The 13,608-nt window shown below is 41.4% G+C and overlaps 1 protein-coding gene across 1 annotated transcript in view; it reads left to right on the top strand.

Annotated features, from left to right (window-relative positions):
• The window catches only part of MICOS10 (mitochondrial contact site and cristae organizing system subunit 10), a 41,144-nt gene extending 36,799 nt beyond the window's left edge, over positions 1–4,345 (top strand). The window contains exons 3-4 of the mRNA XM_020973229.2: positions 945–1,054; positions 4,101–4,345. Of these exons, the coding sequence (XP_020828888.1) occupies positions 945–1,054; positions 4,101–4,109 (119 nt within the window). The 3' untranslated portion in view covers positions 4,110–4,345. The remainder of the gene's footprint in view (positions 1–944; positions 1,055–4,100) is intronic.
• Positions 4,346–13,608: the final 9,263 nt, after the last annotated feature.

Below are 13,608 nucleotides of genomic sequence, written 5' to 3'. Positions count from 1 at the left end.
CTAATTAGTGCATTAGTATTTCAGGATCTTTTTCACTTATGAAGAATAATAGTTTATTAAGAACATAGTGTCATAGAATTAGAACTGGGTGGGAATTTGGAGATGATCTAACTCAGGGGTGGGGAACCTGGGGCCTTGAGGCCACAAGTGGCCTTCTGGGTGCTTGGGTGTGGCCTTTTGGCTGAGTCCAAGTTTTACCGTGCAAATCTTTTTATTAAGGAGATTTGTTTTGTAAAGTTTGGATTCAGTCACAGGGCCCCCCTTGAGGACCTAGAGGGCCACATGTGGCCTTGAGGCCAAAGGTTCCCCACCCTTGATCTAGCACAACTCCCTCCTTTTACAAATGAAGAAACTGAGGTCCAGAGAGGGAAAAAAAAGTGACTTGTCCATAAGCCTGTAATAGTAGACTTGATATAACTGTATTAAAAGTTTCCTCATTTGCTAATAGTCACATATGAAAAAGGAAGAGAGCTCCCGTGCTCAGTTTGAGTTCTGTGAGAGCAAATGATCTTGTAACTTCAGGATCTAGTACAGTAGGGCTGCTTAACAAATTGCTTGTTGAAGTTGTCAGGTCTTGGTAATGTCTCATGAATTCTAGATGAGTTGGTGAATTGACCTTCCCTGCTCTTTCTTTGCCATGAAGCACACACATTGCCAGTAGAATCAAAGGGTATCAGAGCTAGAAGGCACAATACCCTCATTTGATCGAGAAGGAAGAATGAGGCCCTAAGAGGAGGTGACTTGTTGACAGTCACACAGTCAGGAAGTGGCAAGGCCAGGACTGAGCTAAGGAAGGCTGGCAAATTCTCTTCCTTGATGTGGAAAGGATTTAATGTTTGTTGAGGGCTAGTGTATTTGGTATTCTCGAGTAATAACTTCAGCTATGTTTTTTCTTAACGTTTTTGGATTGGTATTTTTTTCTTTTTTGCTTTTCTTTCCCTTAGGAAGGATGTGGCCATTAGCCTTTGGTTCTGGCATGGGATTGGGAATGGCTTACTCCAACTGTCAGCATGATTTCCAGGCCCCATATCTTCTGCATGGAAAATATGTCAAAGTACGTACAGAACTGATATTTCCTTTCCCTTGTATTGACTCATTCTGCCTTCTTTCTTCCAGAGGAAATATGTTTCTTGCCAGGGCTAAAGAGCGCCATCCATGGCAAAGAACTTGGAGAAGCTCTCTGAGCTCTTTTGGCTCCATCAGAGTCTAAAATGCATTTTGACATTTAACTAACTGTGAATACAGTCATCCCTATAACACAAGTCAAAACTTGAACACAGCTCTGCTATTTCCCTTCAGTCCTCTCTTCTGTAAGCTAACCCTTGAAGCCACGTGCTGTTTTATAAAGAGCTTTGGATTTGGAGGGAAAGGGCCTGGGCTCAAAGGCTGGCTCTGCTCCTTACCCTCTCTGGGGCTCAGGCTCCCCCTCTTTAAAATTAGGCTTTGATTAAGGTGATAGGGAAGAATCTTTCTGGCTCTGAATTCTCCATTTAGTGCTAAATTTTCTGGGTCTTGAGAGCCAAATCAACCTGAGATTCAGCCTTTTCTACTCTCAGATATTTGTTTGCATTCATTCAGATAAAGCTACTGATATACGCATTTCTGCCTTTGAAAGCTTCTCTTTTGGAATCAAACAAGCAGAACACATAGAACAGTTTTGTTCTGGGTTCAGTGTCCCACAGTATCTCATCTTCATAACCCAGTTTTACAACTGGGAATTACCTGGTTTTGTTTTTTTTTTGTTTTTGGGTGCAGGAGAGAAAATTGAGGCATTGAGGAGTTATTGACTTGCTAATAGGGCATTTAAATCATCTGTAAAATCATGGGAATAGATATATTGCTAGATCTATAAGGAAACCTTAGAACCTTTAATGCTGTGATTTGGAAGAGACCATAGAACAAAAAATATGAAAAAATATCTGGAAAGGTATCTTATAGGATCATAGGAAGGAACCTTAGAGATCCTTCCAAGCCTCTCATTTCATAAAGGAGGATATTGAGATTAAAAATGGTAAATGGACTTCTACAAAATCACATACATAGTTCAGAGGATCAAGATTCCATTCTAGAATGGATCTTAGAGGCCATGTCATTTAACCTCCTTTTTTAACAGGTAAGAAAACTGAGGCCTTAAGTGATTTGCCCCGGGTGACATAAGTAATAAGCAGTTGAAATGGCCTCACATGGCTTCTGTGGTTGAGCTGGGACTCAAACCCTAGAGGGTCCTATTCTTGTGCTGCTGCCCATCTATGACTAGCTAGTCTCCAGATGGATATTAGTGATTGAAACAGTTTGGGAAATGACACAGTCATACATTGGGAGGATGTTTGGTGCAATGAAAACATAGCTGGATTTGGAAAAGATTTATGTTCTGGTTATTCCACTTACTAGGTACCTTTGGGGAATCACTCTAACGCCTTTTGGCCTTAGTTTCCTTATCTATTAAAATAATAAATGAAGTTGGAACCAAAGACCACTAATGGCCCTTCCTGCTCTAAATCCTGTAATCTATGACATTGCATATACAAATATGGTCATTTGGGGGGTTTGATTGATTTGTCTTTATGATGTTTAATCCTGTGATTTGAGGGAAGAATGTACAGTGCCACTTGGAGTGTTAACAACCTTCCCTGCCCTCCTTCACTTAGGGGGAAGGTCCCTTGATAAGTTGTTTTGGTGATGGGCTAATAAAAAGTACATCTCTCCCTCCATTGTGGGGAGTTCATGCCTCAGTCGCTTCTACAAAGTAAAGCCCATAACCACATGGCCTTTGATGAAAGAAAGCATTTAAAGGCAAAGCACCTCTGCCCTCTGTTAAATGGTGTTAAAGGTGGAGCTGGATACAAGGCATAACAGCATTAACTTTCTATCAAAAACTATACCCACTACATTAATCTTCACAGAAACCATTTCTTTCTTTCTTTCTTTTCTTTCTTTCTTTCTTTTTTGGCTAGGCAATGGGGTTAAGTAACTTGCCCAGGGTCACACAGCTAGTAAGTGTCATGTGTCTGAGGCCAGATTTGAATTCAGGTCCTCCTGAATCCAGGGCCAGTGCTCTAGCCACTGCGCCACCTAGCTGCGCCACCTAGCTTCACCCACAGAAACCATTTCACAGATATAGAGACTGAGGCTCAGAAATGGAAAGTGACTTACTCAAGATCACCTAATAACAGGGTTACCAGATCCCAAGGCCAAATAATGAGACTCTACTAGCCATTTGGCAGTCTTCATTTTAAACCATGCTGGACTCACTGCAAGATGACTTAGTGAGAGCCGAAGAGGGTTTGGAGCAGGGAGGGTTGGCGTGCTAAGAAGTCTGGCAGCCTCCTCTTCCATCTTACTGAATAATTTCTGTCCTGTAGCTAAGGGTGGTCCAGCTCAGGATGAGGTAATCAGTGGGCCGGTGCTGAGAAGCAGCACAGCTGTTTGCGTGGCATTGAGGCTGAGGACAGGCTGTCCCCCCCTCCTCCCACTCCCTGCCTGGCTATTTTCCTGGCACAGACCAGCCATGTGCTTGGGCACAAAGAAGGGGGGCAGCCATTGAGGCTTAATTGTTTCAGACTTTGACATTGGTCCAAGATGTTCTGTCATGGGTAGTGGCCCAAGGGTGATTAGCTGCACGGTGTCTACTTAATGGTTGGTGGTTAGAGTAGAAAATGGTTTGTGTTTTTTTTTTCTCCCAACAACCAGGCCTGTCCCATTAGAAAATGGCTTTGTTACTTTATCTGAACTTGAGTCTTTACTCTGGTGCTGTCATCCTTTCCTCTTCAAAAAGAATGTGATATTGATTAGAGGCTTAGATGAATTAGTGGCCTCACATCTGTCTGTAACAGTTTAGTCAGTTCACAGATGGCTGGTGGGGCTTTGTTTTAAATTTTAAAAGACTTGGGGGATCTTGTCCTTTGTGAAGAGAGGTGGGAAGGAGGCAGTGCTTTATTGAAGAAGCTTCCCAGCAGTGGAGGAGGCAAGGTCCCAGCCTCTGACTTTGCAGAAGATCATGGCCACCTTGAAGTCCTGGGGGTCTGGCATGAATCGGGTGGTTAAACAGGGAGTCCGTACCCTGTCTCTGCAGCAATAATCTGAGTGCTCTTGCCTTACAGGAGCAGTGACTTATGATTGAGAACATCCCAGTGGGAGGAAGAGAAATCATGTTTATTCCTCAGGAATATTGAAGTGCCCTGGAGTAAGCTGAAATTCTTCTCTAACAATGTTATCAGTAAACGCTTTATACTCCAGCACACTGTTTATGTATTTGAAACCAAGTCTGTTTCTTGTTTTGTATTTTCTCTCTGGAAATTGCAAGAAGAAGGTCTTAGGAGAAATAAATTAAATGAAAATAGGATAAGGTCTTGTGTGTTTCTTACTCTGTGTTGTGAATGCAAAGAAGACTGACGTGTGGGCAGCTGTGACCACCTGGTTGAAACTCCTCCAGCGTTTTCCCCAAACACCAGCTGTTGTGTGTCCTTCCCCACTCATGGCCTGATGTCTAGTTTACAGAAGAGCTTCCACCTTGTATATCTCAGGGCAGCAGATTGCTGCTGCTGCTAGTTATAGTGAACAGAATTTGGATTTTGGACGCTTTGCTTTCCTTACCCTTCTGCCTTTTCTTCCTCATTATGCAGGGCACTAAGTGGGGAGATAGATATCAAGTCAATCCAATGTAATAAAAGATAAGCAGAGAAAAGGTCTTGGGCAGGGCTGCGATGTACATGGATAACAAGAACTGGACCTGTTATCTCACTGGTCTAGAGAAGACTGCCAGGGCAGGTTGGCACCTTCTTTACCCTAGAGCACTTAGAGATTAAGGGACTTGTCCAGAGCCACACAGCCACTGTATGTCAGAGGCAGGATTTGACCTTAGGTCTTCTCGGCTTTGAGGCTGACTTTCTTGTCACTACACCAGGTTGCCTCACGAAGAAAAATACAATGCAAATTCAAATATAATCAGTGCTTCTGAATTCTCGATACGTGTATTGTGCTATATAAGTTGTTAAAATGATTGATTAATAGCATGAAGCCTCACCTCTCTCCTTCCTGCCTAGGGGCATAAGGAACACCTCTTTGTTATCTCAGAGAGCCCTCCTTTCCTACACACAACACCACTGAAGCCTATATGAGTTTTGGCTCCCGCAAACAAGTGAGGGTATTAGACCATGAATTAGGTGAACTGGCCCTGGCACGATTCAGTTTTCTACTTTTCTGATACAGCCAGCTACCTGATTCTGGTGTGGCAGCAGCCAGGGCTGTTGGGAGAGAATAGACTTTCCCACAGCCCACTCAAAAGACCAAATTCCTGTGACTGGCATTCAAGGCTCTACACAACTTGGCACTTCTCTGTATTTCCAGCTTTATCTTCCCATTCAGTTTGACCCTGTGTTTCCCTACCTCCATACCTTTCCTAATACTGTTTTCTATGCCTGGAATTGCCCCTTGTCCATAACTGCCTGTTGACGCTTTGCCCATTTCCTAATGGCCTAGTTTGAATGCCACCTCCCCTACGAAACCATCTCTGATTCCTTGATCTCAGACTGGAAATGAACCTTCCTTTCAATCTGATAACACAGGAGATGTTTACATGGATTCTCATTTGTAATATTTAAGGCATAGTTAGGCGGCACAGCGGATATGGTGCTGGATCTGGAGTCAGGAAGACCTGGTTCAAATTTAGCTTCAAGATACTTACTAGCTGTCTGACCCTGGGCAAGTCACTTCACCTCTGCCTCCCAGGATCAAATGTGGTAATATTTGTAAGATGTTTTATAAACTTTTAAAGCACTACGTAAATACTGTTATTGTGATTTATCAGCACATATATCATATTCCCAGCATCAGAGCAGAACCTTCTTGATGGTGGGTACTGTGCCTTATTTATCTTAGTGTCTTCTTTGCCCTGTGTTCATTTTACACAGTAGGTACTTAATGTGCGTGGTTTTGTAAAATAAACCGAAGCACTCTGTGTAAGAGGGGAATGTGAGGACCTGTTTAGACCTCTTCTACTTGCTTCTTTGGTATTAGTATTGGAAGTTAATATTGGCAGTCCCCTAATTAAAAGTTGTTTCTATTCCAGTATGAGCCAGGGATAGAGAAGAATGATTCACTTCCAAAAATGACAAAGTGAAAATACAAATTGTGCAATTCTTCTCCAGCCCTGCCAGCAAAATCGGGAAGGAAGAGACACTGTAGTCTGTTCATGGTATCTCTCCATGCCCTGTCAGTACTCTATCTGCCAGTGCATAAGTGCTCCAGTCTTCTCATCCTCTGTGAGTCTTGACCTCATTGACCTCAGTTCTACTACTTATCGTCAATGTGACCCTGGACAAATCACTTAGTCTCACCAGGCCTCAGTTTTCTCATCTCTAAAATGAGGGCATTGAACTTAAGGGTTGGGGAACCTGTGGCCTCGAGGCCACATATAGCCCTGTAGTAACCCCTCAGGTGTGGCCCTTTGACTGAATCCAAAGTTGGACCAGTCAGAAGGCTGCACCCAAGCACCTAGAGGGTCACATGTGGCTAGGTGATGTCTGAGGTCCCTCCCAATTCTACGGTCCTATAAATTTGGTATAGAAGATTTGCCCATTCCAGTATTCTCTTCTCTAATGCTGTCATCGTTGGCCTTTGGGTGACCTACAGTTTGGGTTTTTGAGATCATAGGGTACTGTGATTTGCAGCTATGTAACTTAAAGGTGGGCTTTTGTGGCAGACTGGCCTAGTACCTTTAAAAGACCTTCACAGTATCCTAACTGCAGTCAAGCCCAATCTTATTCTATACACTGGTCTGTTTATATATATATACTTTTATGAACTGGCTCAGTGGATTGCCTATTCACCTGTGTGACGCAGGTTTTCTTTCATCTACTTTGTTTTTTCAGTGTGGATCGATAGATCACTTTTTTTCCCCCAATGACCTTGAATCTTACTGAGGAAGGTGGTGTTTAGCTTGGTACAATCAGCACAACTATGCTATCTCATTATTCAGTCAACAGTGGTCATTTGGATAAACCCCTTTCTCCTTGGCTTTTTATACACAGTAACTAGTTAGCCAGTTAGGAAACTGATCAACTCCATGGGGAAATAGCTTCTGATAAATATTTAGCCAAGAGAATAGTGTGATGCTGACAAATTCAGCAAACGTTGAGTATTTTGTGTTTCTGTCTGGTCACATTACCCACCATCTAAGCAAGATGCTGTCCAAAGCATGTTGTCTGTTCTTGTCCCCTTTTCTCTCCCTCCCTCTCCCTTCTTATGATGGATGCAGTCATTGAATCAGTGCAGGGCCTTTGGCAAAAGTACACACTTGTTCCACTTCAAATTTAATTATCAATTCAGCTCCTCAGAGGCTCTCTTCTCCTCATGGCTATGAGAGTTCAGTTCTCTCTAACATACCCTTCTGGAAACAAATTATAAGGAATTTATGGCTTTAAAGTGATAGAAACTCAGCTGGGCACAGGATGTTGGAATATTGTGATGGTGCCCGAAAAGTATCCTACCCTGCCAACATATATAAATATATACACTCTGTGTTGACACTGTATAATTTGGCCCAGAACAATATGTATTTGGAACTCATTTAGGTGAATGACTTTGGCATTGCAAGGATCACAGAGAACTTAATCAAAATGGAAAGGAAACTTGGTATGTTGGAAAGGGCACCAGCTCTGGGGCTGCCCCTGCCCCTGCTAATTATTCTCTTTGTGTTTTTGGACCCACCACTTAACCTCTCTGGGCCTCAGTTTGGGGTTGGGGAATTTTCAATCAGATGACCTCTAAGGATCTTTCTAGTTGTCGTTCATATGGCTAGCCTTATTGCACAAATGTCTTTATTCAGAGAAGTGACTTTAAAGACCTCCAAAAGTTTTTCCTGATCCTCCCACTCTCCTACTTTAGGAGATGCCTCCTGGCTTCCTTCTAGCCCCAGCTAAAATCCCACCTAGAAGAAGCCTTTTCCAGTCTTTCTTAATTCCAGTGCCTTCCCCTTATTAATTTTTTCTTATTTATCCTATATGTAGTTTGTTAACGCATTGTATGTGGTCTCCTCCATTAGATTGTAAGCTCCTTGAGGGCAAGGACTACCTTTTACTTTTTTTGGTACTCCATCACTTAATAACTGACCAGTAACAACTCCCCCCCCCAACCTTACATAGCCCTTTTTCTTATACTTCTCTAATGCATTTATCTTATGTTCTATATTTTGAACCTCTCTGATGCATTTAATGTATTCTGTATTGTTATGCCACTCTGATGTACTTAACTATGTATTCTGGGTTATTATTTCTGTATATCATATCCTCCTACTGCATGTAAACTCTACTATGGAGAGACTATACCTTAGCTCAATTTTGTGAAATGGTTCAGTATGGGAAATGAATATGGTTTTATCAGTGTAAATGACATTAAGGAAGATTCATCTTAAGTTCCATGGACTTTTCATCAGCTGAAACCTTTAAGTGTTCTTTCCCCCATTAGAATGTGAGCTCCTTGAGAGTACAGTCTGTTTCAATTTTCTATCTGCATCTCCAGTGCTTTGCACATTAGTGCTTAATAAAGGCTTCATTCATTAATTCACTTCCCCAGAGCCTAGCCCAGTGCTGCCCACAGAGCATTGACTCACTGCTTATTGAGCTGAAAACAGTAATAACACCAGCTCAGTTTGTGTAGCACTAGACAAAGGCCAACCACCTAGCAGTCCTAGGAAGCATGCAGTGTGAACGTCCCATTTTACAGATGGAAACCTGAACTTTAGAGAAGGTAAAGTGTTTTACCTAAGGTTATAGACCCGGTAAATGGCAGAGCTCGGCAGAACTCAGACCTAGGCACTGACTTTAGTTCTCATTCCATTTTATCCCATTGCCCCTCACCATGTACAAAAGCTGGGTTAGCATTTAATGAACATTACTTTCCTCATGCAACTCTAAGAAAAGATCTTCATGGGCTTGGTGTAAGAAATGTAGAGATTTGGGACTGACCATAACTGGATAATTTTGCATTTGGTTCTTCAAAATCTGTTTACATTTTTTCCCTTATATATGTGTATGTGTATATAGGTATATACAACCAAGCTCTAATTGCATTTTGCTGGTGTGGTCTAATTTGATTGTGTTGTTGAATGGCTATTTTTGAATCTGAGCAAATAAAGTTTGCAAAGTGTTTCCACAAGGATGTTATCTATAGCATTGGGTCTCCTCTCATCTTGAATGACCCTGGGGCAGAAGCTGTTTCCTATTGTTTTCATTTTGCATTGTGTGGAAGGCCAAAAGTAGAAATTCTAAGAGCAAGGAGGAATGTTAAGTTTAGATAATCAACTCATCTGGAAGCGATCACAACTTTTTTTCTTTCGACTCTGCTGCAATCACCACTTCCTCCCAGATCCAAAAGGAGCATTTGAGGGTGAACGTGGGGGCAGAGCATGGTGGACCAAAGGCAGCAGTTCGCAAATTTACTCATTTTGTAGAGCAAGGTTTTGACATGAGAATCCCAGACGCCTGCCTAAGAATGGAATATAAGGGTCCTTCTGCGTAATTAGAGCTTGAAAGGATTTTAGAGATGATTTTGGCCAGTCCCCTCATTTTGCAGATTAGGAAACAGACTTAGAGAGAAACTGATTTACCCAGTATCGAAAAGCAAGTCAGTTGCAAAAAATGGTATCAGGATCTTTGTTTATAGGTTCTGAAGCCAGTGCAGCTTTCCTGATGCTGTTCATGCCAAAGTGATCTATTTTCTGCCTTTATAAATAATCAGAAGGCTAATATTTGAAATAAATCTGTTGTATGATATGACAGTTTGCTGCGTAGTATAATCAAGAATAAGAGACAGGGACTCGAGCTTGGGTTATAATCCTACCTCTGCCCCTCACTAGCTGTGACCCTGGACAAGTCCTCATCTCTAGGCCTCATTTTCTTCATTTGTAAAATGAGCAAGTTAGATGGTGGGCTCTCCAATCTTCCCTGTTTCTGACATTCTCTGTCCTCAGAACACTTCAAGCTCTGACATCTGTCTAAAATCTTTTCCAGCTCTCACCTCTCTTTTAGGGTTCCTTCCAACTCTTAACATTCTGTGATTCTTGGTACTTAATAAAACTTAGAGAAAATGCAATCCCAGTGTTTACGGGATCTATCTAGGTTAGGATAAGTGATGTCCAAGATAGGCTGGCTATCTTTTTTTTTTTAATGGATACCTGGATGACGCCTCATAAGATAATTTAAAATGTGTTGGAAAGCACTCCAAATTCCTTGCATTTTTGTAATGCTCTTTTTCTAAGTAACTCAAATAACTACACATTAATTACATATTCTTAATACTCATTGAAAAAGTAGCATCAAGGCTATCATTCCTTTTCTCCTTACTCTTTGTGTGACAAGCAAGTTGTGGACCTCAGTTTCTTCATCTGTCAAATGAGGGGATTGATAGACTAGACCAATAGTTCCCAATATTTTTGTATGAAGACTCCTTTCTGATGTTTAAAAAAAGAATTACAGATCCCTTTAAATGGTAGTAAATTTTCAGTCTCTACTGAGAAAGTCCATAATGACAACCTACTAATTAGTCACAAGAACATCCACGTGCATTTGAGAAGTCACAGTTTGTGTACATGTGAGACATTATTTAGTCTACAGACATTTTTTGTTTAGTTCTAGATCCTGAGGATCTTTGCAATAACTTCATGGCTTGCCAGGCATCTGAAAGGGGAGGGAGGAAGTATTTAAATGGCACCTACTTCATATCCAGCACTGTGCTGAGTGCTTTGCAAAGTTCTGATCCTCACAACAACCCTGAGATGTAGATGCTATTATCCCCATTTTACAGTTGAGCAAACTGAGGCAAACAGGCTAAGTGAGTTTTCCAGGATCACATAGCTAATGAATGTCTGAGGCTAGATATGAACTTAGCTCTTCCTGAGTCCAAGCCCAGCTTTCTAGCCACTGTGCCACTCACCTGCCCACAGAGTGGGAGTGGGTGGGTAATGATGATCTCCAGGGACTCTTCCAGCTCTAAATCCTGTGGTTCTGTGATCCTTCCAAAATCCGCCTGTAGCCTTTAAAAAAAAAAGTATTGAGCAAGCAGCTCTAACAAACTGCCATTTCTCTACCATTTTAAGGCTTCCTTTCCTCATAACAACCCTAGGAGGTAAGTAAAGCAAGTATTATTGTCTCTGCCTTACAGGTGAGGAAACAGGCATGGCAGAAGGTAAACTGATTTGTCCAAGGTTTCACACACACAACACACACACACACACACACACACACACACACACACACACCCCAAAAAAATCTAAAATATTCAGTGCAACATTTTTTTGGTAGCAAAAAAAAAAAACCCAAAACAAAACATCCAAAAAACATTCAGATGGGGACCAATCATTGATTGAAATCATAGCCGAACAAGCAGTTATTAGAATGGAATACTCTTGTCCTGTGAGGACAAATGTGAAGGAATTCAGAGACATGGGATCATTTGTATGAACTGATAATATAGAAGTGTATTTTGGATCATGGAACCTGAGTTCAAATCCTAACTTTGCTATTTACTAAATGGGTGACTGGACAATTCATTTAACTTGTCTGGGCTTTAGTTTTCTGTACAAATGAAGGGGTTGAATTAGGTGACTTCTGAGGTCCCTTCCAGTTCTAAATCTATGATCCTGAAGTATGGCTAGTAAGGGTAACAAGCCAGATTCAAACCTAGAATCCTAATATAGTGTTGTTCCCTTCCTTCCCCCTCCCTCCCCCCATTCAAATCAACAAACATTTAATAAGATCCTACTATGGGTAAGTCACAGCCAACTGAATAATGAACATTCATCGTCATCCACTGCTCTTTCCACCGTCTCCCACTTTCCATTACCTCACATAAATTGTATATGGCTCCAAGTGTTACAGGAACAGGGAGGAGAAGAGGGAAGAGGCCGAGAGATACACCTTTGTGCCCAAGAGCCTGCAAGTCAGCAATAGAGCTTGATTTGACATTTGTCTGGCCATGCTTTCCCTCAAGAGACCAGCCTCTGCCTATATGTTCCTTTTCCACAGAACAGACAAGGTTTCCAACTGACTCATTTTTTTTTTTGGGTGCAGTACAATTTCATTGTCCTTTTACCTTTGCAGTCATCTTTGAGTAATCATTGTGTAAACAACAGAATGGAATGAAATTACATTAATCTTAAATGTTTCACCTTTCAAATACATCTTAAGCTGAGATGCAACATGGAGTAGTAATGGTGAAAGGACTTGATTTTGATTCAGATGTGACCTTCACTTTCTGAGTTTCATTTTCCTCATCTATGAAATGAAGGGGGTGGACTACTGTATTTCTAAGTTTTAAATCCTACTTTATGATATGAATACAACAGCCCAGCCCAGCATTAGACTCTGAAAATACAAAGACAAAACAGTTCTTCCCTCAAGGAACTGAGAGCCTGAGAACAGGTATTTTAATTTGATCATTTTCAAAAAAATATTCCACATACACCACAATTCTCTCATGGCTATTACTCTTCCTCACACTGAAGTGGATTGGTTAATATTCTGTCTCTGAAGAGGAAGGCTTATAGAATTGAAAGCTAAGCAGGAACTTGGAGATTACTCTGTTCTGCACTTTGGGCACAGGGAGACAGAATAAGATAGCTGAACCATTGCAATGGGCTCTAATGCCAATTCCGTATATCCGCTGCTAGATTCGTTTTCCTGGAGTGTCATTTTATATGTTAGACCTGCTTAAAAAGCCTTTGATGGATCCAACCATTCTGGAGAGCAATTTGGAACTATGCCCAAAGGGCTATAAAAATGTGCATACCCTTTGACCCAGCAATAGCACCTGTAGGGCTGTATCCCAAAGAGATCATACAAATGGGAAAAGGACCCACCTGTACAAAAATATTTATAGCAGCTCTTTCTGGGGTGGCAAAGAATTGGAAATTGAAAGGATGCCCATCAATTAAGGAATGGCTGAACAAGTGGTATATGAATGTAATGGAATACTATCGTGCTATAAGAAATGATGAGCAAGTGGACTTTAGAAAAACCTGAAAAGACTTGTATGGACTGAGGCTGAGTGAAGTGAGCAGAACCAGGAGAACGTTGTTTATGGTAATAGTCACCTTGTGCGATGACTGACTTTGACAGACTTAGCTCTTCTCAGCAATGCAAGGATCTAAGACAGCTCCAAAGGCCTCATGCTGGAAAATGCTCTCCACATCCAGAGAAAGAGCTAGGGAGTCTGAATGCAGATCGAAGCAGAATATTTGCTCTTTTTTTCCTCCGGTTTTGTTTTGTTTCTTCTTATGGTTGCTCCTATTGGTTCTAATTCTTCTTTAAAACATGACTAATGTGGGGCAGCTAGGTGGCGCAATGGATAGAGCACTGGCCCTGAAGTCAGGAGGACCTGAGTTCAAATCCAGACTCAGACCAAAACACTTGACACTTACTAGCTATGTGACCCTGGGCAAGTCACTTAACCCCAATTGCCTAAAAATTAAAAAAAAAACAAAAAAACCCATGACTAATGTGAAAATATGTTTAATAGGAATGTATATGTAGAACCTATATCAGATTATATGCTGTCTTGGGGAGGGAGGAGGAGAAAATTTCAAACTCAAAAGCTTATAGAAGTAAATGTTGA

The sequence above is a fragment of the Phascolarctos cinereus genome, unplaced genomic scaffold, assembly GCF_003287225.1.
Source record: "Phascolarctos cinereus isolate Bilbo 61053 unplaced genomic scaffold, phaCin_HiC Scaffold_726;HRSCAF=1367, whole genome shotgun sequence".
Taxonomy (NCBI): Eukaryota; Metazoa; Chordata; class Mammalia; order Diprotodontia; family Phascolarctidae; genus Phascolarctos; species Phascolarctos cinereus.
The sequence above is the reverse complement of the archived record's forward strand: the minus strand, read 5'-3'. Positions and strand labels throughout refer to the sequence as shown.